This window comes from Arvicanthis niloticus, chromosome 17, assembly GCF_011762505.2.
Source record: "Arvicanthis niloticus isolate mArvNil1 chromosome 17, mArvNil1.pat.X, whole genome shotgun sequence".
In the NCBI taxonomy this organism is placed as follows: Eukaryota; Metazoa; Chordata; class Mammalia; order Rodentia; family Muridae; genus Arvicanthis; species Arvicanthis niloticus.
The window spans coordinates 41,917,471-41,944,720 of record NC_047674.1 but is presented as its reverse complement, the minus strand read 5'-3'; the positions used below and the strand labels follow the sequence as shown (position 1 = coordinate 41,944,720).

Here is a 27,250-nt window from a genome sequence, read left to right as displayed (position 1 = left end):
CTCTCTACCTGTGTATACCGCAATAAATCAACATAGAACATGACAGATTTGATGCCTTGAGGAGTATACCTCTGATGCCTTGCTCTGATTTCTTTTCATCAGATTCAGAGAAAAATGCCAGAGCTGGCAGAACTGTTGAGGGAAGAGCTATCTGTCTTCTTCTTTACTCTGTAGCACTGAGGCACGTCGACCTACAAATGTGAACACAATGCACGTATCGTGCACAATAACCTGGGAAAATAAGTTTGGATGCCGTGATCGGCATTTCTGGTAGTTGAGTAATGTAAGAAGTTATGGTTTTAGTGATTTAAGCAGTGTGTAGTTCTTGTGTTCTGTCTTTAATATTCAACAACTAGTTTAAGTTACAGGCATACCTTAGGTGACTAGGAAACACAAAAACTAATGCCCACATGGAGCTTACACTCTGGGGAGAGGCAAAGGAGGAGCTGAACAGTTAGCAGTATACCAGGAAATCATAAATGTTCCCAGGGGAAATGAAGTGGGGAGTTGAAGTGGGGCTCATTCAGAAGTAAACACTTTTGAGATAGCTTGAAGGAATTGAACTGGGAGATATCTTAGAGAGGATGATTCCAGAAAGAGAGAACATGAGTAACAATGGACAGGTGTTGGTGTTGCCGGATATTTGAGGGTCCCTTGCAAAGTAGGATGACTAGAAGAAGAAACGTGTGATAGCTGATGAGGTTGCAAAGACAACATCATTGGGCATCTAAGAGAAGATGCTGGCCAGGCAGTTAGGTGTGAGCTCTTGGGAGTTTAAGAGGCAGGGTCATCCAGGAACTGAACTCTGGAAGTTGTGAAGATTTATATATAATGAAAATCATTAAGTCAAGTCCTAAGTGAGGTACTGAAGGCTTACTTCTGAGGGAGCAAGGATTATCGCCACAATGAGGAAGATTTATTTAAAAAGGAAGAGTGTATGACTGATGAGTGAAACAAGGGATTTTTTGTGCCTTAAGAGCCGAGGGAAAAGACTTCTTTAATGTGGATAAAACAGGAATTGTTTCAAAGCCTGAATAGGTCACATGAGGGTGAGACTGTTGGTTTGAGAGACCAGTGAGTGAATCAAGGAGCCGCTAGCTGGTTGGAATGAAATCTGTTAAACAGGATTCAAGAGAAAGTGAGGAGAGGAATTGGAGGCTGAGTTTTGAGTTGTGTGTAAAGAGGAGTAGAAAATAGCACAACAGTTGGAGACGTTGTGGATGGAAAAGAGGAATTTAGTTTCATTGGGCAGAAACCTCAGGGTGCATTGTCATAGCTAAGCATGTAATACTTCTTCAAGCCCATTATAATAGCTCCCTGCCTGAAATATTAGGCCTGTGTGCTCAACCGAATCTTCGTGAAATAAGCTTCCAAATCTGCCCACTTCCCACCATATCTATCCACAGAAGAAAAGTCTTTGATAATCACACTCAAGTGTTAAAATTTCTGAGTCCATACTGAGAAAAGTCCTGCTGTGTATTCTGTCCCAACTAATGTGAAACCACTTCTGCATAGGTCTTACCCCTGTGTTTGTCCCCTTCCCTCTCTCTAAAACCCTCTCTATCCTCTCATCTCTGTGTGTGAAAATATCAATTGCTGTTTGGACCCATTCACATATTACGTGTTACATAATGGCTTCAGCCAGAAAAACATATTACCATTTCAAGTGCTTTAGTGCTTATTGCTAAATGCGTTTTTAAAAACCACATATGTGGTCCTAAGTAATATTTTTGTGTCCGTCATACTTATCTCCAAGCACACAATTTAACAAATGAGTATGTTCTCAGTGTGCCAACTCCTTGTTGGCCACTTTCTCTTGATTCTGAGGCAGTGCAGAGCTTCCTGCTCCGTTCCCAGCAAGTGTCATCTGGAGAGATTTCTTGATGATAGGAAAAGCCAACAACTTATCAAAAGTGGCAAATCAGGATAAGATCTGAGACCTCTGCATTTGTTGTTGTTGTTATTGACTAGATAGAAAAATAAGTATTTTTACTTTTTACTGGTCATAAATATGCTGTTTTAGTCATTGACTAGACAGCTTAAGAAGATTCAAGCTTGTGAGCAAAAAATAGCCTAGGTGCTTAATATTAACAAATTTTAAAAATAACTCAGTTTATAAAAATCAAAACTTGCACCATTCTAATAACCTGGAGATGTGTTCAAATACTTAATCTTTCTCAATGGCCTGGCAAAATAAAGTTGAGTGTTGGAATCTGGGTTCCAACACTAATATCATTCTCTGAGTCTTAACCTACCTTCAGAAATGAACTTGGCTTAAGGTTTGTAGAGATGGAATATTTGGACAATGCCAAATCTGGGCAGATATGAGGACTCCCCACTCATGACACTTCATTTTCCTTGAGAGAGGGAGGTAGAAAAAAATGGCGTTTCCTATTGTGTTCTAGTAAGCACATGCTCTGCTTAGTAGATTTCTAGAAGACTCTGTCTCTCTATTCACATTTTTTTCTCCCCTTGCAGACTGTGATCTGTTTGTGGAGAAGGGAATATCTGGCTTTCATAGACCATTTCTGCAGTGCTTGCTTTATCCTGGGACTTTTTTTTTTTTTTTAAATGTTGACTGAAGGACTAAATTAAAATATTTGTCACGTATATTTTGCCAGTGACTATCCAAAGAGCGAAGAGAAGCCCAGGTATGAAAATGAGAAATGTGGAAATCAGCATTTTAGCTCTATAATGGAAGTGACTTTTACAAAAGCACCCTGCCAATCTTCCTTCAAAATAATTAGCATGCAAATTGAAATTCACATTGCATGCCAAAAAATGGTTGTTGTATAGATGATTATTAGCGCGGAGGTGGTGTTTATGGGAACATGCAGATGTGTTCGGAAACCCTTGATCTGTGTGGCACTTTGAACAGCCCAGCTTGTATTCACAGATGAAATACATTTCACTTCCCCATTTTTTGGTGCCACAATTGCATTTTCTGCATATTTAATAGGATGTACCAATTTATTCAGAGAGCATTACTTTTTTTTTTCTTTCTCTCTCTTTTTTTTTTTTTTTTTGCGATGACAGCTTAATGAAGTACTTCACATTTGTAATAAGTAACGCTGATGAACTATCTAAACAAAGGATTTAGGTTTCCTGGATAGCCATACAATTAATGTTTTTATCAAGGGGCATCACTTTTCAAAACAAAAATCTCATGCACCCGTAGTGAATACCTAGTCTGAACGACCAGTTCACCCAAGATTTAGTGAATAAAATTGAGTGGGGTCGTCTTTATTTTGAAGATTGGGCATGAGGAATATATTTTTTCAGATTCTGGTTAAATTCTTATGTGGTTATTGGGGAAAAGGGATGAGAATTCTCTTTTCCATGTGCTATCTTGTCGCGCACGTGAATCTGTGACTGCATAGAGGCATGGCTGTTGATTTTTGGAGGGTGTTCCTGGGTGTGTTTCTATAAGGAGCACACAAGATGGACACGGTTTTGAATCCTGATGAAAGTTTCTTCGTCTGGTTCTGGAGGTTCTAGAAGATGGTAGAAAAAGTGAGTGTACAAAGTTTTAAACCCCCCTTTTCTTCTTCTATCCCTCTTTAACATAGATGCTCAGTTGACAAATTGGTGACTTGTATTCAGAAATATTACACACTATGGAGATTAGTGTGCATTCTTCAGAAATGTTGGGAGGTGTGGTAGACAAATTATTAATCAGGAAAACTTAGAAATCCTCTGCCCCTTCCTAGCTATGTGACCCGCTGCAATGAGTTAGCTTCTCTTGTCGCTCCCTTGTCTCACTGTATCTGTCACCAGCCCTAGGTGACATGTATTCCACTGTCATTAAGTAAAAAATTATTCCTATTCTGCTTTCCATCTTCCTTTTAAAACTTCTACTGCAATTTAAAATGAAACTCAAATAGTTCTTTTCTTTCCAGTAAACAAGATGACTCTGGGAAAAGTAGTGTTCAACTGAAGTGATTTAACTCTAAGACGCTGTGTAGCTGGGCAAGTCTGTTGAGGGATGTCTGCGTTCTTCTGTAAAGTCAGCACAGTGCAGTGCTCCCACAGCCTATAGATAATTTTCCATCTTAAAGTAAGTCCTGAGAACAGCTCAGGGTTCTTATTTCACTTGACTTCTTGTCATTCCCCTTCTCTTTATAAGACACACGTTCACTTTTGGCTTGACTCTTCCTGCGTTTATTGGAAACGAAGAACTTTGCTTTGCTTAGCTTCTGTTTTCTCCCCAGTGCCAACTCTGCAGGTGTCTGCAGCAGTGGCAAAGAATGTATCTCATATCTTTCTAGAGTTGGTCCATTTGGCAGGTAGGAAGGAATGGAAATCACTATGGGTTGAAAGAAAGCAGTAGTATTTAGATTTGAGGCCTGGTCACCTAACCTCCTGCTAGGGCCAATAGAATTTACTGACAAAAAAAAAAAAAAAAAAAAAAAAAAAAAAAAAAAAAAAAAAAATCAGGACCTAATTTCAATTACATAACAAGGAATCTGCGTTTCTAGAAGATGGTTCAGCATAGCTTTTGGCTTCTGGTGGGATTTGCAGGCTTTCTTTGCCTTGTCATTCAAAGGTTTCGTCAGATTTCAACCTGGCAACTCTTGGCTTCCTCTATTTCTTTCTTGCTCTAATTTTCCTCCCTTAACACCTTACTGAGAGTATTAGCTGTTGTTTGCACTGGATTTTAAGTCTTTAGAGGTTTATCTCTGTTCAAATAATGAACAGTAGTATCCAATATTTAAATAACTTGAGTACCCCCTCTCACCACCATCCAGTTCTAGATTTCTCTACTGCTACATGGTGGATGTTTCCTTCAAGACTAAATTTTCTTTCTTCCATTTGTGCTCTCTGCAGTGACCTCTTGCCATGTCTCTAACCTCCCAGGTGAAGTTTTAGCATGAGTATTTCCCAGGGAGGGAGTAGGCCTGCTTCCCAGAGCACGCTCTGACAGTTCCTGGCTTGTGTTTTGGACACTTCCTTGTTCTCTGTGTACCATGTTTTAATAGTATCGACTTCTGGAGGTTGCGGTGAGAATAGAAGCAGGTAGCAATCAGTGCCAGTGGCCACTGTTTCCAGGTCAAGGCTACTATGGAGTGAGTCGAAATGAAGACATCTCCTGTCAATGCAGAGGAATTTGGAAAGGCTTCCGGCCATCCCCGTTAGAAACTGTGTTCAGGGAAAAGCCAGGGCCGTGTTTCACTGAGCTAAGTTCAAAGAGCTTCTGCTCTATTTAGGATTGTAAAATATATTAAACAACAACGTCAACACTCCTTTGCTCTCCGTTGCTTTTCACCAGTTCGAACTCCAGTGGATGCTGATCCATTGTGACCCCCTGAGACCCAGGAGAGAAACGTGTCATGAGCTGCCAGTCAGAATCACAGTGAGTCCTCGAACCACCTGCAAAAGCTGCTTTCCCCCATGTCACTGTCTAGTAAATACCAGTATCTCTGTGTCTGTCTCCTCCCCTGGAGTAGTGCATCACTGAACTAACTAGCTGGGAATTAAAGAAACACAGGTCTTTCTTGCACCTTGGCTGTAAGAACCATCACTGGCAGACCTGTGTCCGGTACTCCCTTTGGCGGCTTACCATCACCATTCAGAAGTGTCCCTGCAAGAGCATTGGGGGGAGGGGCCTGGCAGGCTCTGGGGACAACCAGAGGCTACATTGAGGAGGGTGGGGCGAAGGAACAACTGTATATTTAGGTTTTGGTGCAGCTGCCAGGAAAGGGTTAACTGGGACTGTTGTCATTCTATCCCTCCTCCCAGGCCTGTTAGCTCTCCTCCAATCCCCAGGACCCTCTCCAGGGCCATTCATAAAGAGAAGGAACCCAGGTCCCCTTGGCCAGGGACCTTTGCAACCACTACCTTGGGTGGATTTGGAGGTCCAGGTGCCACTTTATGTGCTCGGCAGGGTCTAGAAGTCTAAGAGGGCATCAGGCTGCAGAGCCAGGCCAGAGGATTGGCAGAGAGCAACAGGGATGGCCTGGACTGCTTGGGGACAAGGAGCACTTGGGTTGTCACTGATGCTGTCTGGGCTCTGCTTATGTGCTGCTCAAGTAAGTTGTGTGCGAGTTTGCCCGGCACCTTATTTCTCTCCATCTTTTTTGTCCACAGACCAGCCAGACCACTGATAAGGTAAGCTGGGGGGAAAAAAATGAAAATGCTCTGTTTCCCAAGCATGTGAGAAAAGTAGGTGGTGGTGAACCTGTCCTTGGTTGTGAGAAACCACGGAGCAACCTCAGAGCTCTCAGGCCAGCTGCCCTGCAGCCTGAAGCACTTCCAGCGTGGAGGCTCTGACTGGGCGCCGCTGATGATCCGTTGATGTGGGAAAAATGGGCTATTTCTCAACTTGGACTGTAACACTAAAGGCACAGTGCTGAGGGTAACCCATGATTCAAGACTGGGGCTTACATTTTTGCTGTGTATTCTTGTTGCTTACCTCTTCCCTCAACCGGGGGTTACACTAAAAAATTCAGGAGCGCTTTCTTTAGCTTCTGCTGCTGTAGAAAACCCACTAAACCTCACGATCCTGCTAATGATTTAGGACTGAAGCCTGGCAGCCCTGGATTCCAACAGAACTCCAGCAACTTCTCCCTAGACTGCCCGCCCCCCTCTTCCCCTGGCTCCTGGCAAGGGAGAGTACAGCAGCCAGGCAGGGAGGCCAGGGGAGGTTTGAGGTTTCACTTACAGAGACCCCATTGTAACCTGTCTGGTCCTTGGAGTTCAGGAAAACAAAGTCTTTCCTGATTAAAGCAGCCTTTCCTTCTCCCTCTCTCCCCTTTCCCCTCCTTCCTCTAGAAGCGGGGGTGGGGTGGGGGTGGGGGAAATGTTCCCTAAAGCAACAAGTTTATACTGTTTCAGGCGCCACTATTCCCTGTAGACCTGTCAAAACAGCTGTCTGCCGGGGACACAAGGGCTCACAAGCTAGGGGTCTGTTTAAAATTTGTGTAGCTTTTGAAGCGAGGTGCAAAGACCTCTTGTCAGGGAGCGTCACTGCTGGTGGAAGTGAAATGGGGTCAGGCTCCCGAATGCAAGGCTCTTCTACTCCGTACCTCCCAAATCTACCCCCCACCCCACCCCCTGCTCCCAGTCTAGTGGACAAAGAACGGCTTGCAGTGGTAAAGTAACTGTTTGTCCTGGAGCAGCTTTAGTCTTACCTGCTCCATTTCAGACAAATGACTGATCGGCAGTGGAGGTGTCAAATGACCCTAGTACTTATTACTTAACTCCCTTTGGACGAAAGTGGACATTAGATATCCCCTTCTTTTTAATGTATTCTGAGTAGGTGAGGCCCAGTGAACTCCCCTTCCATTTAAAGACATCACTTCTACCCCACCTTGGACAGTTTACCTAGTAAAACATGGAAACACTATGTTTTGGTTCAAAAAACGTATCTACCATAGAGATGCATCCTTGCCGGGTGTGTGTGTGTGTGTGTGTGTGTGTGTGTGTGTGTGTGTAATGGTGGGTGGTGGTAGGTAATAAGGAACCTGCATCGTTGCTCTGGGTGCACATTCTTTTCCACTAACCCCTGTGCGTTGTTTTTGGCAGAGAGGTCCTCCCGGTGAGCAGGGGCCTCCCGGGCCTCCCGGGCCTCCTGGGGTTCCAGGCATAGATGGCATTGATGTAAGTTTCTCTGTACCCTGTTCTCTAACCACCTCTTTTCCCTCACTTCTTCAGCTTTGGATGAGGTGTTAGAAAGGAAAAGAAAGTGGCCCTAAGACTCAAGGTAGAGAAAGTTCTGGGTTTGATACCGTAGCCTGGGGATTGTTAGAGAAGAGACTGGTTCTGTACCTGTAGATCCTTGGGGCAGCAACTTCCATCTTTAGACCCTCACCCTGGCTCCTGCCAGCATCTTCATGGTGTGCATGCCCGAGACTCTCCCGTGGAACCCCTGCTACTCTTACTCATGAATAACTTTTACCTTTTTCTCTGTCTCCAGGGTGACCGAGGTCCAAAGGGTCCTCCCGGACCTCCGGTAAGTTGATTGGCATTATGGCGCCAGACTTCCTTCCTCAAGATGTGTTTTGTAGACTTGCGTGTGTGTTTGAAGAGTCTCAACTTTGCTTCATTTTCTCTCCTTGCTGCTCAGGGCCCCCCTGGAGACCCAGGCAAGCCAGGAGCACCAGGCAAGCCAGGCACACCGGGTGCTGATGTGAGTATAGAGTGAGAGAGAGAAAGAGAGAGAGAGAGAGAGAGAGAGAGAGAGAGAGAGAGAGAGAGAGAGAGAGAGAGAGAGAGAGAGAGGAGTCATGTAGGTGCTGGTGAGTAAATGGTTAGTTCTTATAGCTAGTAAGCTTTGTTTTCCTCAGGTACTCCCTGGATTAATTACAAAATGTAAGAGTAGTTGGCGTGAGGGAAGAGCGCTGGCACTGCTCTTCCTGAGGACCAGGGTTCAATCCCTAGTACCCATAGGGCAGCTCACAACCATTCCAGGAGACCCGAGGCTCTCTTTTGATCTCTGGGAAACTGAACAAACATGGCGCACAGGGACACATGTAGGCAAAATACCCAATACACACAAAATAAGAAAACAGTTTAAACACTGAACAAAAACCAACACCACTAGAAAACAGGGTGGGTGTAGACGAAAGAACAAAGTATTCCAATTCCCAGTAATATATTAAAAAATAATGAAAATTTGCTCAAAGTGAGTGTCGGGGTGTGTTTGGATATAGCAGGGGCAGGAAACGCTTAGCACAGATAAACAAGACATGAAAAATCAGCCTGGGAAGACATTCAGATGCCCGGCTTTATGGTAAATGGTGTTTCTCCAGAGTGAAGTAAGTTCGGCTTTCTCAGCATCTCCTCTCTCTGTGCACACTGCTCATAGTTTGGTCCTTCCTCAGAACCTGATTTTTGTCTCTGGGTTGCAAAGAGATGGCATTTGTTTTCCAGGGTTCCTTAAAGTTACCCTCCCAACCAACCATCGCTTGTTTTGCAAACCTAGAGGCTTTTCTAAAGAAAGAGATCACCCCAAACCTAAACTTGTCATTTTCAAGTTTTTAAAAAGTTCCGTTGTTCTGAGAGAAAAAAACCAGCTGCATTTTAGCTGTTACTCAGACATGCCTTTTCTGCTGCGATTAACTTGGTGAGGGTGTGTATTTCTGTATTATTTAGTGTTTCAGGAGACAGACTTTCCTTAAAAAGACTTAAGCTTCTAGTTTAACTTTTGTTTCTTCTTTTCTTTTTTTTCTTTTCTTTCTTTCTTTCTTTTTTTTTTTTTTTTGTGGATTTCAGATGACAGTGCATAAGCACCTGTAAATTAATGTGTAGATAATATCAACTCACGTTTGGATACTACAAATGAGATTATGTAACTTATTGGCCTTTGAGATTGAATTGTTTGACACTGTCAGCTCATAGGAAGAATGTCTGATAAATACAGGCCGCTAGTTAAGTTACTAATGTAATATAAGTTGACTTTCTAGTTTTCTTTGGAACTTCACCCAGCCTTTTGTTTTGGAGGAAGAGAAAATTTCTGATTAAAATTTTAGAAATGTAGTTGAAACATAAACCATCCATCTAAAATCTTGTCTTCCTGTTGAACTTTAACTTAATTTCGGACAGAATGTTGGACTTCACTGTCCCTCAGTCTGTCTGTTTGTTTATGTATATAAGATCTTGCTGTGTAGCCCAGCTGTGCCTGGGCCTCAAAATCTTGCCTCAAGTGCTAGAATTATAGGCATGAACCACGGGGCCTAGCTAGTTCCTCAGTTCAATGGCGCTTTTGTAACTTGCTTAACCACTCTTTTTTTTTTTTTTTTTTAAATATGAAGTCATAAGAAATCTTTTTTTTTTCTTTCTTAACATTATGTTCCTATTTGGATAAACACATGAATGCACTCTGAATTTTGTAGTAGAACGGAAAAGCAGTTACAAGGTTCTTCTTTGTCTTTATTGATAGCCCTGTAGTGCAAAAAAGACATCACAATATCAGAAGCTGTACAAGCTTCTTAGATCTAGATCATCACCTTTGACCCTGAAACGGTCCATAAGAAGAAACTTAGGGCAGAAGAAGGAAGCAAAAGACAGGGGAAGAGAGGTTGGAAAAGGAAAAAAAATCCCATGCATGTGCCAGCCTTTTAGCATTCCTCAGATGTCAGAGAACTTAGCTGTGGCCTTTTCATATGCTTGGAGTATTTCCCTCAAGCACTGCCTCAGATATTACTCCCTTTGGCTTTACCATAACCTAGAAAGTAGATCATTTTAATGTTATTTTCCCATAAAAAGGAAAATGAAAAAATTATAAGGACAAATAATTTTTTCGGAGATCCAGAGTTATGTAGCTTCTAGGACCGCAGAGACTTTTGTATTTATTGAATTCATTTTAGGCAACTCAGGCCTACCCTCCAGGAGATACCAATGAGGTTCTTAATCCATCTATGGTCATAGCACCCGATGTGCTGGGTTTCGTCTTCTTAATAGATGGGTGGTTGGGAAGAATAGAAGAAAAGAGTGATAGTGGATGGTTTAGTCCCCATGTTACCAACTAGGAAGAATGATACATAATACAGTAAGTGTTGAAAATCGCTTACAATTAACATTCAATGATTGTGTGTATGTACTTTCATGTATTCAACCTTTGAATCAAAGCCACTTGTGACTTCTGCAGCTGGGGAGTTTCCTTACTCCCCTCTCATTGAGTTGATGTTAACGCCTTTCACTGTAACTGAGAAAGGTCATTTTGAGAACAGTGCTTAGTAACCTCCTCAGAGTGTACCGCCCTCTCTGCCCAGAGCCCGGGGAGGAAAACACATAGGAAAGCCTTGAAGAGCTGTTTTGACAGTGAACCCAGGGACCCTGATCTCCAAATCTCTCTGTCTTCTGCTCTTAGTTCCTCTGGGAAACTTATCTTTTTGGTGATGTTTAATAAAATGGCTGTTGGAGGAGTTGTTTGTCAGAATCCGAGGGAGGGACCACATTTCCCATGTGCGATGGATGTTTGGTAGATTTGTATTACAGCAATGCTCCTAGTGGTGTGCCTTGTCTTCAGCTGGGCTGCTGGGCTGCTGGGCTGCTGGCAGGAAACAAGATACTGCGGCAAGGACGGGTATTCCCTGACAAACGGAGGTGCGAAGGCTCAAAGCGCAGCTCTGTCTGCATAAACATTCATATGAAGGCAATTCTCCCTGCCAATGGAGAGACTTCTGCTCTGTAATATCTTTGAAATTAGATTTAGAGAGTTTTATTGCAAATTGGATTTTGAAAATTGTGCATGCTGTGTGTGCTCGCCTATCTCCAGACACTCCTAGCTCCACCTATCAAAGCTGAATCTTCTTTTCTTTTTGTGGTCATACAGAATAGAGATGCCAGAGCCTGCCTATAACCTTGTACCCACTGGGCAATGATGTTACTATTATGGATAATAATCAATAGAGGGATGATTGCAGGTGCTGTTTGCTTCAGGATGATCAGAAAGCTCTGCAAATAGTATTTTATTCTTACAGGACCCAAATAAGACAGGGGAAGTGGTGCAATTATGTATAGGGGTTGTTGTTAAACTATGTGATGTCATACAGGCATATGTTAAATACTTTTTATTCTTTGAATGGACAAAACCTATACCCCTCAGAGGTGTTTCACAACAGAAGTAGTTGATTAAGACATTATTCTGAAAGGTCAATGTTCATGAAAATGGCCAGGCACTGAAGAAATCTGAGGAGGCAAAGAAGTGTCTCGCAGTGGTTAATATCCAGATTTGGTTTGTTATCAGGGCTCCATATCTGCCTTTTATTGAAGAAGATGATGAAATGAGTATCGATAGAAATGATAAAATGGATATAAAATACATTTAATGCATCTTAGCATGAGATATGATGGCAGATATATATGCTAGGCTTAAGCAATGCATAGCAGGCAGTACACATTGTTACATGTTTTTGCTAAGGACAATGCATGCTTTCAAGGAGTTTTTTAACTTAAAAGTTAATATTCTTCACTAAGTTATTGCATTGCTAGAAAATGGCTGGAGGGTTTAAAATTATTTGTATCTATTTCACATTAAGAAAACACTGCATTAGCTTTCTAGACATTGTTGCCCCATATCCAGAAAGACACACAATGTTTTCATTTTATAGTCGAAGTAAAGTAGGTACACAAATCTGGCAAATGGGTGGAGCCAATGTCCATCAGACTCAACTGGAGAGCACTGTAACTGTTACATTGTATTTTTTTTATCAAAGCAGAGATTTAAAATCCCACTAAATTGCTGAACCCGTGACAGTGCAGTTATCAAATTGTCAAATTTTCAACAGAAGAGAAGTCAAAGCACAGCCCATGGTAAATGTTTTAAAAGAAGGATCTATCAAAAGGTATTACTTTACAAATACTTGTATTATCCACGGGTGACCAACCTACATATAACTGCTAAAATAAAAACTTTCTGCCCAGTGGTTTTTCTAGGGCCATAACAATAACGCTGACACCATTTTCTTGTTTCATTAGGGCTTAACAGGACCTGATGGATCCCCTGGCTCTGTTGGACCAAGGGGACAAAAAGTAAGTTCGCCACCTGGTGTTACTTATATAGTGTTCTCAAATACCAACAAAAGTATCCCCAAAGAAAGTATCCTCAAAATCAACCAAAACACTGAGCATCAGGTGGGCGGTATTAATGATATTTGTCTGTATTTGATACCTATTCAATTTGCATATATCTGTATTTGTGCCAGAAAACTACATATGCTACAAATACTCCAGTGAAGCCATTTTTATTTATTTTTAGGGAGAACCTGGTGTTCCCGGGTCTCGTGGATTTCCAGTAAGTATTACAAGCAGTAAAGCAGCAAAACTGAAAATCCATCTTTAGGTAAAATTCTGCCATTGTGAAGAAAAATGTAATGCAGTTTTCTACATAATACACACATGGCAAAGGGCATATGACCCATCTGGTATGTAAGTATATATTATTAGGTATATATATATATATATATATATATATATATATATATATATATATGTGTGTGTGTGTGTGTGTGTGTGTGTGTGTGTGTGTGTGTGTGTGTACCTATTGTGAGTAGAAAAGTTTAAATGTATGGGATGAAATACATACCCATATTGGGTGAGATTTCTTAATGTAGTTTAATTTTGAGACCGAAAGAGTCATATCCTCTAGCCCAGGCTGACCTATAGTTTACCATGTAGTCCAGGATGGGTTCAGTCTCACAATTATCCTTCTGCCTCAGCCTCCTGAGGGCTGTGATTACAGATGTGAGCCATATTGCCTAGCTGCAGCTGCTGGTGCTGTCTCAAGAAAACATACCTTGAGCAAGAATAGCAACCATCCAAGTGTGATCTAATAATTTAAAATCTCAGTCAGTCACGCATCATGCCACTCATAGCTGTATATCTGATCAAACTTCAACCAATGAGCTATCTCACTACTCACCTCGACTCTGCGTCTCTCAACAAGGAAGTGTAGTGTTATCTGTGTATGTATAAGTGTGTGTGTGTGTGTGTGTGTGTGTGTGTGCTTTCTAGCCTTGCTTCTCCTTTCTTGCTTACTCTTGGTCCTCCTTGCTGTCGTCATTAGTCTGTGTCCCCTCTTGACTTGTTGTTTTGGTTCCTATCACCCACCCTTTCCTTTCTATTGGCTCTCGAGAAAGTTATGATTCTGCTTTTAGATCATGTACACAAACATGATTGCATGGATCTATATAAAATCTAGGATTCATTGCTTAAAAACAAAACAAAAAAACCCTAATGTTTGTTTTTCTGTACTGGCTGGTTTTCTGTGTCAACTTGACACAAGCTAGAGCCATCAGAGAGAAAGGAGCCTCAGTTGAAGAAATGCCTCCATGAGATCCAGCTGTAAGGCATTTTTTTTCAATTAGTGATCAATAGGGAAGGTCCAGCTCATGGTGGGTGCTGCCATCCCTGGGCTGGTTGCCCTGCTTTCTATAAGAAAGCAGGCTGAGCAAACCAAGAGAAGCAAGCTAGTAAGCAGCACCCCTCCATGGCTTCTGCATCAGTTCCTGCCCTCCCTTTTTTTCCTTGTTTGAGTTTCTGTTCTCATGTCTTTTGTTGATGAACAGCAATGTGGGATTGTGCTGAATAAATCCTTTCCTCCCTAACTTGCTTTTTTGGTTTAGGTGTTCTGTCTCAGTACTAGATACCCTAACTAAAACACTTTCTGACATTGACTTCATTTACCATATCAGTTATACCTGTTTCCCTGCTTGTTGGAGTTTGTTGTGTACTACTCTCTGTGTTGGGACTTGAGATGGGATGGATAAGCAAGATGTGGCTTCAACTCTGTAATTGTGTATATTCTGTTAAGAACATGGGATATTCACTGGACAACGACAGGAGGACTGGAGGCATTACAAGGTCCCCTTTAATTACTGGAGATCAGGCCTCTATCCCCGCCTTTGCAAGATTAGAATCGCCACGTCCCTTTTACACTTGGAGAAGGGAGGAGATGTCAGGGGCAGCCCTGCTTATACACTGAAGCCCTAAAATCGGTCATAGGCCTAAAATCAACAATAGGCCTGACATACATGCCTGCTAACACAAAGTCTTGGGTCTCTGTGGAAAAACACTGAAACGGATGGCTATAAGCTATTGTAAATAGGCAGCTTTGGTGGAAATCTACCAGCCTGAGTAGTCATAGACCTTGTAGATAGGAAGCCTTGGTGGATAGTACCAACTTAGATAAGGACAAGTGAATCATAGGCAGAGTCATAGTGACTTGTCCCCTGAACCTTCACCCAGCTGATACCCTGTTCTGGAAGATATCTGTACTCCTCCTGAACATCATCCTGCCTTTTTGTGTTTATAATCCCTGTGTGAAAAAGTAGAAATTATGATTTGATAAAAAAAAAAAAAGAACATGGGGTATAAAGGACAAAGGAAAAGGAGCTTACATAAAATGAGGGGTTTTAAAACTAAATGGCACATTCCATAAAGATCCCATCAGAAGTTATTTCAGGAATGATACCAAGTTAATAAATATCTATTATACTTATCATGTGGAAATATAACCATACCTGTTAAAAAGAGAAATACATTTATTTTAATAATTTACTTTTATTTATGCATGCAAGAGCCTGCATGAGTTCATGTGTTTTATGCACATGCAAGTGGATGTCAGAGCTTCGTATTCCCTGGGGTTTCATTGCAGGTGGTGTAAGCCACTTGATGTCAGTGCTGGAAACAGAGCCCATGTCCTCTCTAGAGGCACTCAGCATTTGTAACCAAAGAGCCATCTCTCTAGTCCAAAGAGGAGATATCTCTGAAAAAGAAAAATTACCTCTTTGCCTCTCTGTGCCTATAACTTGTTCGGGCAATATCTAAATATCATTTATTACAAGCCATCAAGCTGTGTTGTCTTTAATGTAGTTTTCTTACACAGATGAAGAGAATCTTTTAATGATGTGGTTGCGGTGTGTCTCACTGAGTGAGGCTGAGCACAAACAGCTTCTTCTGTGCACATATGAGTTCTATTACTTGGTATTTCTGTTTCAAATCCTTAGCAAAATGGTACTGAGCAGCATAGGATCAAAGAAAGGCTTGAGGACCAGAAACGCACTTCTGGCTCCATCTGAGCCAGAGTGACGTTGCTTCCTCCATCCAAGGTTTTCTTTCCATGAGCACCAGAGTCTACTTACACAGTGGGAGAGTGTCAGATCCTGTGAACTGAGCCATGCCTCTGACTATGTTTCTATGACATTTAAACCACAAGTCATAACTATTCTTATTTTGATCTTTTAGGGCCGTGGTATTCCAGGACCCCCTGTAAGTATTGTTTCATTGTTTATTTTTACAAATTCTAGAAAAGATTCTATTTCTAAAAGTCTGACTCAACCCTGTATCTGCTACTTTAACCAGTAGTCCTTATAGACTTGTCTATATGATGTTACATAGCTCCCAACGACAAGACTCCTATTCTGCCAAATATGGACACAAAACAGGAAGATCACAAATTTAGGAAATTTATGTTTCCGGTTAAATAATAAAAAATTTCGTTAAATGAATTATTGTCTCACTGCAAGCCAAACACTAGCAAAGATAGATAATTCTATGATTTATCACCTTTAATAGCATTTATGATAGACTGTAAACGTATGAGTAAATCAGTTTGTCTCTTTGATTTATTGACTTCAGGGTCCTCCTGGGACCACAGGACTTCCTGGAGAACTTGGCCGTGTAGGCCCTATTGTGAGTACCCTGGTGCATTTGATTGACATTTGCTAATTTGAAAGAAGGTGCGAGTGGTGAAGGCAGATCATCCCACTGGCCACCTCCTCTGGAAATTCCGAAGAGTGTAGATGACTTTTATTTCAGTTAAGCATTGCTTCCTAACTTCCAGGTTGAGTTTCAAATTAAGGAATGTCATCCATTGTTATACCCTCATCTAGGATTGGGATCCAGTGGCTTTTGTGTTAAAATATTTGTATGAAATTAAACAATAGCGCTCAGTTATCACTATGCACATTTAAAGTAGATGCATTAAATTATAATCAGAATTTAATTATAATTAGGAAGAAAGTGAACTTGATTGAGAAAATTGTCGATAACAGGTGTTTCATGTGATATTCTGTAAACACTTAAATATGTTGAAGCCCTGATGTTCTGATAAGGTACGAGATTAAAAGCTCATTGAGGAAAGGGGTCAGATCACAGGTATCTTTCTTCCGTATGCGTCCTGTTGCAAAGTTACTTACATATATGTTATAAATGAACGAATACAGATGATTGTATATTTAGAATAATTATGATGTTCCTGATTTTTTTATGTAGAATAGTAAGAAGGAAAAAGTGTCAATAGTAAACCCAGAGTAACTTGAACCCGCTTTCATCTGAATGGCTTATTTGAATTTAGCTATCTTTGCTTTACTGTCCATTGCAAGCATCCAGTGACAGATCAGAGTAGGTGGACTGCAGAAGCGAGACACTGATTTGTAGAGATAGATCCTCCATTCTCCAGGCTGAACACAAGCTCTCTTTTGCTTTAGCTGTCTGAACAACGCTAGTAACACTGGCTAGTCTAGTTCATCTGTAGACCAACTGGAACAGCACATGGGGTTTCCGGTTTGTGTTTCAAGTGGGTAGAGTTATTATCCTATTGAGAGTTTATGTTTTCCCCTGTGTCTTTTTGGGTTTGTTTTCTACCTTGGTGAGGTCAGAATTCCTCCATTTGGGTTTGGTGGCAGGTCGATGACTGCGTGAGTTCTGCTACACTTTTGAGTAATACCATTTTCTCATTGGTTTAATGTTCTGTGTTCTGAACCTTGTGTAACTACTATGTCTCTAAATGACCTAGGGAGACCCTGGGAAAAGAGGACCACCTGGCCCTCCTGGGCCCCCAGGACCTAGTGTAAGTAATTTTCAGTTTAAATTTCTTTTGTATTGAATGGGTGCTGAAGAAACCACAGAAACAAATGTGGAAGTGTCTAATAATTGAATAATTGCTTTCCAGTTCCAAAATGGCTACTGCTCTTTTCTATTCTTTGTTTCTTTGTTTCTTTCTTCCTTCTTTCCTTCTCTCTTTTCTTTCCTTTTCTTTTCTTATCCACTCAGAGCCTAGTTCATTTTAGAATCAATAGAGGAACCACAGTAATCTAAAAGATGGTTTTCCCAAAAGACACCTTATTTGTTTGCAGCTTTTTAATAGTTGCGAATTTTATGTTCTCAAAACTTTGACATGCAGAAGAAGCATTTTTGGACAAATTAGTTCTTGCTAAGTTTTTTGTGGTAGAAATAAGAAAAACAGTTGAAGTGTATGATGCTCTATATTTTTATTTACCTGTCAGAGTGTCCTACTTTGTCTGTATTGGCAGTCATGTAGCCTCTGAAATCAGATAACCAGCTACCTAAGGATCTTTGAAGGTATTACTTATCAATCAAGTCTTCAAACATTAACATATATGTTTCTATTTTTCCCTTGTACCTTATAAAACTAATATTTTGTTTTGTTTTTCGAGACAGGGTTTCTCTGGATAGCCCTGGCTGTCCTGGAGCTCACTCTGTAGACCAGGCTGGCCTCGAACTCAGAAATCCACCTGTCTCTGTCTCCCAAGTGCTGGGATTATAGGCGTGCGCCACCATTGCCTGGCTAAAACTATTATTCTTATTATAGTTTCGAACACTGAAAATTTCTATTGTTCATAAGGTAGAATAAATCACCTACTTTCTTCTTAACTTTAGTGTTTCACTTACTTTAGGGAACAATTGGATTTCATGATGGAGACCCATTGGTAAGATTTTTCTTATTAATACATATATGGCTTGCAATTCTTTCTTATTAGCATATATTAATATGAAACAATGGGTTTAATCATGATGCTTTACACATGTGTACAAGACACCAGTTCTAACTTAAAGACCATATAGTCTTCAGATGATCTCTCTTTAAAATGATCCGACTGGAATATACTAGACTTCCACGTTTCACTTTACCTTACCCTGCAGAGCCACGTGGGGCTTGAGGACGGATGGCTTATGTAATCTCAGGCTGTGTTAGGGTTCTTACTAGAGAAGGATCTTTCTTTTTCATCCTTTGGCTTTATGCCTGTGGTATGATTTTTCACTGGAGTGTTCCGGTTTTGAGAAATGCTTTATGTTTAGCCGAGTAGTCAAATGTTGGTTGGTGGTAAACGGCTCTGACGTAATTTTGGTCCCCAGGGTGAAAGGCTGTGACCTTAGGATGGGGCTGTTTCAATGTTGAAGGAAGAAATCAGACAAGGCCATGGTATAATCCACCGTTAAGAATTTCATTTCTTTTATTAAATCTGAGATAAATATGACAAAATATTAACAGGTAACATGTGGAAGACGAGCACAAGGCAGGGTATCTACCGAGTGCTTTGCACTTTTCTATATTTAAAAGAAAAACAAAGGAAAGAGATATTTAGGGTTACTTAATGATTATTATTGATTTGGGGTTTTATAGTTGGACTCCTTGAAAATAGAAATCCCATCTTGTCACAAAATAGGTGCTCTAGTTTACCTCTCTCTCTCCTCCCTCCTCTCTCTCAGTGCCCCAATTCCTGCCCACCGGGTCGATCTGGATATCCAGGCCTACCAGGCATGAGGGTAAGAATAGTTTTGTTATTCTGTCCTCACGAGGGTTATAAGCAGAGAAAGAGAGGAGCATCTAATTACTGACCTTAGATGGATTAATCAAGTCTGTCTTTGCTTTCTCTGTCTGTGGTATAAATTCAGCCTGGAGATTCTAACTAGTGCCCCCCCTCCTCCCCATGGGCCCCTACTGAGGTGCATGTGCGTAGTTACAGAATGTCTGTGGTTCAGGAAGGAAATGCCGGTAGAATGCACTAGGTCAGGAAACCTAAACATGAGGTCCAGGGCCAGATGCTTGCCTTTTATGGGGAAGATAGTGGTGGTAGGGATGTGGAGTGAGACTGTGTATATACACTTTGTGAATTTGACAAAGTTCTGGTAAAAAAAAAAAAAATCTGTATAGAATAGATTTTCCTGAAGGTGTTTTCTCCCAATTTGCCACTATGATACTTCAAAATAGTTTATTTGGGGGGGGGACCCAAATAGAAAAAAAAAATCCTGGAGATCAATTGCTTTCCCTACCAGTCTCTGAGTCTAAAGCACTCTGAGAAATTCCAGATCCTTCTGTTTGAAGGCCCTGAGGCAAACGGGTTTTCCAAAATGTTTTCTTTAACTGCATTTTGGTGGGTTCCCTGACTATAGGAGGTTTAGGCCTGCATTAGAGACTTATTTTTTACAAAAGACCAGAGAGAGGCCAAAGTTGTAGCTACGCTGATTTGGAAACCTGGTCTCACAGACTGCCTGTTGTTACTATTCCCAGCCTCCAGTGCCATTGGCACAGGTGGGGACCAGGAAGGAGCTGGCTGCTGGCTACAGAGGCAGTGGTGGGGGTCGGGGTGGGGGGAGTGGGGAGTTTCAAAGTGGTCACCAGAGAGCAAGGGATAGTTGTTGGGTCAGCTTCTGAAAAGGATTAAGTTACTGGTGCTGAGGAAGACTGAAGGCATTGAATTTAACCCTGGGCAGACAGCAGGGTCAAGGGGAGAGAAGGCAGGTACCAGTGCACGGTGTTGCTGAGCTGGATAGTGGAGCAGCTGTTGGTCTAGAAGAAAATTCTCCTCTTACCATAAACATCAGTCACATAGTGTACACGGCGCTATAAAGCCACCAAGGCAGCACTGAGCTTTGTGACATAATATCTTTTGTAGTATTTTAACACAGATTTAGGGAGGCAGAACAATTTTACGAGCCTTCTGGCCATTTTTGGTGTCAAGCCCAGAGCAGCTTCATTTATTTGTATCTATTTTTATATTTGTTAGGGCCATAAAGGGGCGAAAGGAGACATTGGTGAGCCAGGAAGACAAGGACACAAGGTAAGGAAAGAACATTTAGTAGGTCAATTGCGATTAAGGCCGAGTGATTATTTTCACTATAAGGAATTATAAGAAACAGGAAAGTGTGATATTTTACTCTTTGGCAAGTAAATGCTTGGTGTACTCTAAGGTTAATACTCTAAGCTATTGAGTTATTGAAATGATAAAGAAAATACTAGAATTTTTTTCTATTTGCTCCCATATTGACTACATTTTCTTTCTACATGTCTCAAGTATATCACATTTAAAAAATTTTTTTAAATCGAGGCTGGCGACAAACATTATGTCACTAGTTGCTTTAATTCTCTAAGGGTTAAGATAATTATACAGTTTTCACAAGTGTTTTGAGAGTAGGAAACACAAGATCTGGTAGATAACTGGTTTGGATGTGAAGTAATTCTCAAGATGCAAACTAACTTGTCTGTTAATTTCTGACCTTATTTCACTGTAACTTAGGTTTGAAGTAGCTGGAACTTACTGATACAATGTTATTATCTAGATAGAAATGTGGAATCTGTATAGCACCGGGGATGACAGGCCCTGCCAAAACAGGTGGAAACTTACTTAAAGCAAGGTGACGTGGTTGCCATTTCTTCACATTATAAATATATAATAATTTTACTTTCTGTATAGTAGACTTTCTTAGTAAATTTTATAACATTTAACAAGGTCACACCACTTTTATTAGTGCAGGCCTGCTAACTTGTTAACTATGTCTGTTCATTTATCTTTACTTCCCCTGCTCCCCACAGTAATGAGTTGGAGAGGCAATTTATTTTTTGAGTAAAATATTAATATTGAGTATTAATGTCCTTAAACTCATCAGCCAAAATCAGTCTGTTGAAGAATCTCACTTGTATAATCATGATAAATAGGCCAGTTTCTGTGCTCTATTACAGTTTGCCAATTATTTTTGGTCTTTTACCACAAAGGCTGTGAATAGTAAAGGCATTTTATTTATCTGGAATGATATATCTAGGTTTCTGATGTCAAACTTGAATAAAATGGAAAAGGAGAACTCCCTGTTCCCCTGCATGCCCGTTCTTCCACTCAACTTTTAAATCTGTAATTTTGAAAATTCAGTTAATATTTATCAAGGACCTGCTCTGTGCCGTGGCTTATTCCAAGTTCTGAAAGTTCAGAAGTGAACAAAATTAATGATCAATCACAGGGGAATGACTAAATTAAACATGACATATTAATATATGAGAACACTAGCTCACCACAAAAACAGGCAAGCAAGAACATCCAATTAGACTCAGAACTACTTTTGAGATGCGTGTGATGAAGCGGAGAGTAGACTTTCATTCATCTCAATGCCTTGATCCATCTTTCCATGTGCTGTTAACCCCCTTGTTTTGGAGAGCTGTCTCTAACCCACGTGACTTAGGGATAGAGCTGTCAATCAGAGTATTTCTCCCCTATGCCCATGAAAATACTATTTTTTTGGTGCCACAGATTAGTTATATGGAACCTAAAATTTGCTTTTGATCTTCGAGTGGGAAACTTTCATTTTTCAAATATGCAATTAAACAGATGTCCACTGATGCTGAACACTCCTTTTGTTCATTTGACATTTTTTTTTACCTCCCTAAACTTTAAGTAGTGACTTTCAAAATTAATATGAGGAGGCAGGAAGACAGTAGGCCATTGACGACTAAACCACAAAAGGACTCAGCCTGAACGGACAATGGCGTGTTGAAGAAGGGCTTGGTCTCCCATTCCCATTCAGACCCATAGCCTGGCTTTGAATGTTTCCTATTCATTAACTAAGGAAGATTTGAAAACTTCCCTAGGCATACAAGAGTGACTTGTGAAATCCTAACAAGATGGCGGTCTTGGCATTATTATTATGCTGCACTTCAATCTCCATTCAAAATTCAGTAAAAATGATAATAAATAACTTCTCCCAAACCTGTCCTTTAAAATTTGCAGTTATTGATTAGGTGGGAGCTTTTCGTCTGCAGGAGAAATGTTTAATTCAAAACATTTAATTCATTGCTCCAAGTTTTATGGAAAAATCTATGAGAACTATGCCATACCCTGATAAGGAAATTTGCAGGGGACTATCAATCAGTGCTGTTCGTGCAGTGACTTGATAGCTCTGCCAGACAAACAAGCAGCATGTATTTAATTATACTCATGAGGGACAAGAGAGATGTTAACTCTGTCAGCAGTTAGTACCAGCTGCTCTTACAGAGAGGACCCTGGTTCAGGTCCCTGCATTCACATGGCACTTCAATCCAGTTCTTGGGAACTTGGTGTCCTCTTGTGGCCTACAGATAGCATGTCTTCATCATATAAACAACTAATAATTTTACTTCCTACATAGTCTCTCAGGAAATTTTATAAGATTTTACAGTCTTATCATTTTCACTAGTGTAGGCCTGCTAACTTGTTGACTGTGTCTGTTCACATCTTTATGAGGTTGATACACATAAAAGAAAATAAATAAATCACTGATAATACCCAACTAATGATTATCCACTCTGTGAACTAGTAATCTCATTAGCTTTTTGGCTTGGGCCTTCCTCTTTTCAGTGTCTAAGTTCTAGTAGAATCTGAATTTAATTATGCTATTAAAACCAGTAAAATTTTCCTAATTCACTTCAATCTTAAGCTCCAGGGCCCATGGGTTGGCTCAGTGGATAAAGATGGTTGGCATGAAGCCTACCACAGTTTGGTTCCCAGAATCCTTCTGCTTGCAGGAAAGAACCAAATCCTCTAAGTTGTTCTTTGACTTCCACAGATGCATGTGGTATGCCCATGCCCCCTCTGAATAAATAAGTGCAAAAAATAAAGTGAAACACAATCTAGTTTTTTGTACTAAATGCTTAAATGTTATCTATTAATACTGCTGTTAAATTTTCTGGGTGTACTTGTGTTTATTGTATGTGGAAAAAAACTCGTAAACATAAGGTGGATTCTATGGAAATTATCATAAAAATATATTATATTTATATAAATAATATATTAAATGTAATATAAAATTATAAGCAAGAAAATGAGCCAATAAACTATATATATATATATATATATATATATTTAAATGACAATTGTTAATATGTAATATAAGTAAGGAATTTTTCTCATGAATAATCTCACAGTGAAAGAACTGTTGAAAAGTATATTTTCTTCTTAATCTGTAGAGTTGTCTTTCTGTAAGAGAAAGATTGTAGATCAGTCTGTAGAAGTCAGATTTTAACACCCCCCCCCCCCCCCAGTGCTGGACATTAGAACTCAGAGCTTTGGCATGCCCAACAAGTGACTTACCATTGGGCTATATCCACAGCCTCAGAAGCGATTTCTTTTATAGAACATTTTAACATTTTAAAGTATATCAAAATTTATAAAATAGCAAAAATTCTAAACAACAATTAGGTAAATAGGAGAGAAGATCCCAGAGACAATTAAAAATAAATCTGGCAAACACACATCACACACGTGAGACATAACACATCAGATGAGCAGACTCTAAAACCAGAGGTTATCAGCTGAGGCACATTTTTCAGCCTACATAAAAAGTATTTGTTATTCAATACATAATATTGAAAGTGTCTAATCACCACAGCAAAGATATATTTTAATCAAAAAATAAATGATTGGTAAATATTCTTTACATAAAATTAAACTATGGAAGGACTCAAAGGAAATATATATGAATACTCGAATTTTTATGAAATGCTGAAAATGGTCATTCTCTGAGAGCTATCCTCAGTATAACCTATGAAGGAATCGATTTGAACACATCACAATTATAAATGGTATAAAATTATGATAAAAAAGCCAGAGTGTAAATTGTAATATAGTATTTTTCAGAAGTATTCCTGATGTAGTTCTGTTGTCCCAGTAACAGTCTGACACAGGAACTTGCAGCTTAATCTACACACCTTTGTCTCAGGCTCTCCTTCTCTTCTCTCTCTTTAGAAAACTTTGAAAGAAAGGCTTCCAAGTAGTATGTTTTTCATTGTCTCTTTGTGTACTTACCTCTGTTCTCTGAATATTATGCAATTAACATGGGCTTTCTGTATAAATAAACAAGACACAGTAGAACACTCTGGGGTATGTCAAATGTACTTAGCTGTACTGAGCAAGACTCAGCTGATTCCTAGATTTCTTTGTTAGAGTAAAAATCCACTGTGATTCTCTCCGTTCCATTTCAGGGTGAAGAGGGTGACCAGGGGGAACTGGGAGAAGTTGGAGCTCAAGGACCTCCAGTAATGTATTTTTTAAAAATTGTTTACCTAGGATAAGCAAATCTTTTAAATGATTAGGTATTAACTAACCTCTTTTAGCATCTGGATTAATAACGGTACATGATACGAATTCAACACTTCCTGTTTCCACCCAGAAAGCAGTAGGCAGTCACTACTTTTAAAACAAGAGAGTCTCTATTGCACCTTTGAGACTTTTGTTTGTTTGTTTGTTTTTTAAACAGAAAAGTTCTATGTAAAATTATATGTAGACTCCAGGACTTCATAACCTGAAGGCAAGCGTCAAGCAGAAGAGGATGCTCCATTTCAATTTCAGCAGTGCTGTGGAGGGACAGAAGGAAACATCTTATATGCATTGAACATGCAGTGGGTCTATAATCCACGGGACGACTGTAGTTAGTTCCAGAAAGACATCACTATCTAGAATGTTCTTAGAGGTTTGATACCATGTCTCTTAGTACACAGTCCCGTAACTGCTAAGATATTAAGTAAGACAATTGGACATGAGAATACTTCAATTTAAGATGTTTGCTCGATTGGAATTAATGTTAGTTATGCACCAAGTGAAAGCACAGTTGTTACTTTTTGTCTAAATTATAGAAATAATAACTGTTGAAGATTCCTTAAATGCTTGAAGCTTGCGGAAGTATGGCCTACTTAAAGGCCAAAGAGACAAAAAAGACAAAGTCAGATCTCTTTACCTGCACTGCTCTTGCCCTCAGGACTAGTCTTTCTTAAAAAATTATTTATTTACTTTATGCCTATGAGTGTTTTGCCTACATGTGTGTATGGTACCATGTGTATACACAGTTGTGAGGTATCGTGTGTGGGTGCTGAGAACTGAATTCAGGTCCTCTGAAAGAGTAGCCAGTGCTCTTACCCACTGAGCCATGGCTCCAGCTCCCAGGACTAGTCTTTAAGAGGAGTTAGTGGGGGTTCCACAACTCAGTGTTTACCCAGAGTTTAAGTCTAAAAGGCATGGTTATGATCATCTAAAAATGGTTTCTTCTTCTGGGCCATATGAAACTTCAGGAGGACTTCAGGAGGACTTTGTGTCCAATTATCTGCTCCAGAATCTTGCCTTCCCTGAGCCTTTGCTAGAAACATGGGTATAGTACCCAGTAGTGTAGTTTATATGCTTTTGATTTGTTAGATCTGATGAAAATCAGGTGTGCATTTATATATTTTCAAAGCAATCCATTCTCAAAGATTATGTATTTATGTTGTGTAGCTCAAAGTCCATTGAGAGTTGCTGTCAGTGTCTGCTGACATCAGTTTGGGAGGAAATATGTCCAAAAGTTTCTGAAAATTCACAATTTTTTACATTTTAATATACAAGCACAATTATAAAGCAGCATATAGATTTATAAAAATAAAGTTTCTATTATCTATTTGTATAAGGAGTAGTCATTGTAAGGGCTTATTCATGGAGTTCCTGTATCACCAGTACTTGTCATTACTTTATTGTGTATACAGGAATTACCTACAGAGCTAACAAATTAACTACATAAGCAAAGTGGCTTTAACCAATGTGGCCATATTTTGCTTGAAAAGCTAGGTTGTTAATTTAGGCTGGCTCATACTGTACTTGGGAGTTTCAGACCATTTCTGATTGACCTACAGAGAATTTGTGACTGAATTAGATAAAGGAAGGCTGGTCCTGGAATTATGTCATCTTTTCCAAGCGTGAAGATGAACACTATAACCACTCTAAAGCACCTTTATGTTAAGCCATTTTTGGAAGGTGACAGATGTATAATAGTAGCTAACTACCCATGAAGCACCCACTCACAGCCACACCCCAGAAAACCTTTACCAGGTGGTTCATGAAAAAATTCTCCTCCACTGGACTAGCAACATTTCAGTACTGAAAGAGATGTGGAAACCCATGCTACTCCTCATGTTTGTGCTTATTCACTCCTGTGTGTGATGAGTTCTTACTACATCAGGTTGGAATCCAGAACACCCTTTGTCATAGCCTGGAATAGCATAATAAATCCCGGTGACAAGAGGTTGATGGACAGCCAGGCTCTATTTCTGCCATATAAACGTTTATGAGCTCGACTGGAACTGCCTTCCTTTGATAGTATAGATTTGTAGGTAGCTATTATTTTAAGGGTTACAACAGTGTTAACCCTAACATACCTTAAAGTGGGTGGAAATGGTAGTTTGGGTTCTGGCAGTGAGTTAAAAATGTCAAAAACATTGTCTCATGTGGGCCGTTGGCTGGGAATGCTGAGAGTTCTTCCACAGGAAAGTTAGGTGCTGCGTATGTGGCTCATTAAAGACCTTCTCCACGATTCCTCACAGCGCGATCCCAAAGACACGAGAAAGTCCACGGGTTTTTGCAGGCTTTAATTTCATGGCCCAATGGTGGTTGGATCTGGATCTGCACCTCCCTGAAACTCAGGGCAGTCCTGAGTTAAATAGGAAGGCAGAGAGGGTGGAGGGGCTGGAGAAAAATGCTTAATTGGCTCCACCCTCTGGCCTTCAGGTACCTTATTAGTATGTAAATCTCTCTAGGGCCTGAGGCCTGTTCCCCCTGACTGTTGGCCATAGACCTCTCTGTGGGAAGGGCTGTGGAGGGTTAAAGCTAAATGAAAAGAACCAGGGCAGGGGAACAGAGCTGAACTCCTCTTCCAGTCCAATAACGGTCTGGGGTTCCAGGCTTATGCTCATGACCAAGCACCCAGCTGCTTCTCACAGGCCACCGCCCCAAAGTCTCAGTTG

General features: G+C 40.3%; 1 protein-coding gene across 1 annotated transcript in view; it reads left to right on the top strand.

Moving 5' to 3' along the window:
* Window positions 1–27,250, top strand: part of Col9a1 (collagen type IX alpha 1 chain) — a 77,647-nt gene that overhangs the window by 13,430 nt on the left and 36,967 nt on the right. The window contains exons 6-19 of the mRNA XM_034521317.2: window positions 5,270–5,353; window positions 6,088–6,108; window positions 7,525–7,599; window positions 7,916–7,951; window positions 8,066–8,128; window positions 12,421–12,474; window positions 12,701–12,736; window positions 15,688–15,711; window positions 16,081–16,134; window positions 17,240–17,293; window positions 18,141–18,173; window positions 18,955–19,011; window positions 20,253–20,306; window positions 24,470–24,523. Of these exons, the coding sequence (XP_034377208.1) occupies window positions 5,270–5,353; window positions 6,088–6,108; window positions 7,525–7,599; window positions 7,916–7,951; window positions 8,066–8,128; window positions 12,421–12,474; window positions 12,701–12,736; window positions 15,688–15,711; window positions 16,081–16,134; window positions 17,240–17,293; window positions 18,141–18,173; window positions 18,955–19,011; window positions 20,253–20,306; window positions 24,470–24,523 (699 nt within the window). The remainder of the gene's footprint in view (window positions 1–5,269; window positions 5,354–6,087; window positions 6,109–7,524; window positions 7,600–7,915; window positions 7,952–8,065; window positions 8,129–12,420; window positions 12,475–12,700; window positions 12,737–15,687; window positions 15,712–16,080; window positions 16,135–17,239; window positions 17,294–18,140; window positions 18,174–18,954; window positions 19,012–20,252; window positions 20,307–24,469; window positions 24,524–27,250) is intronic.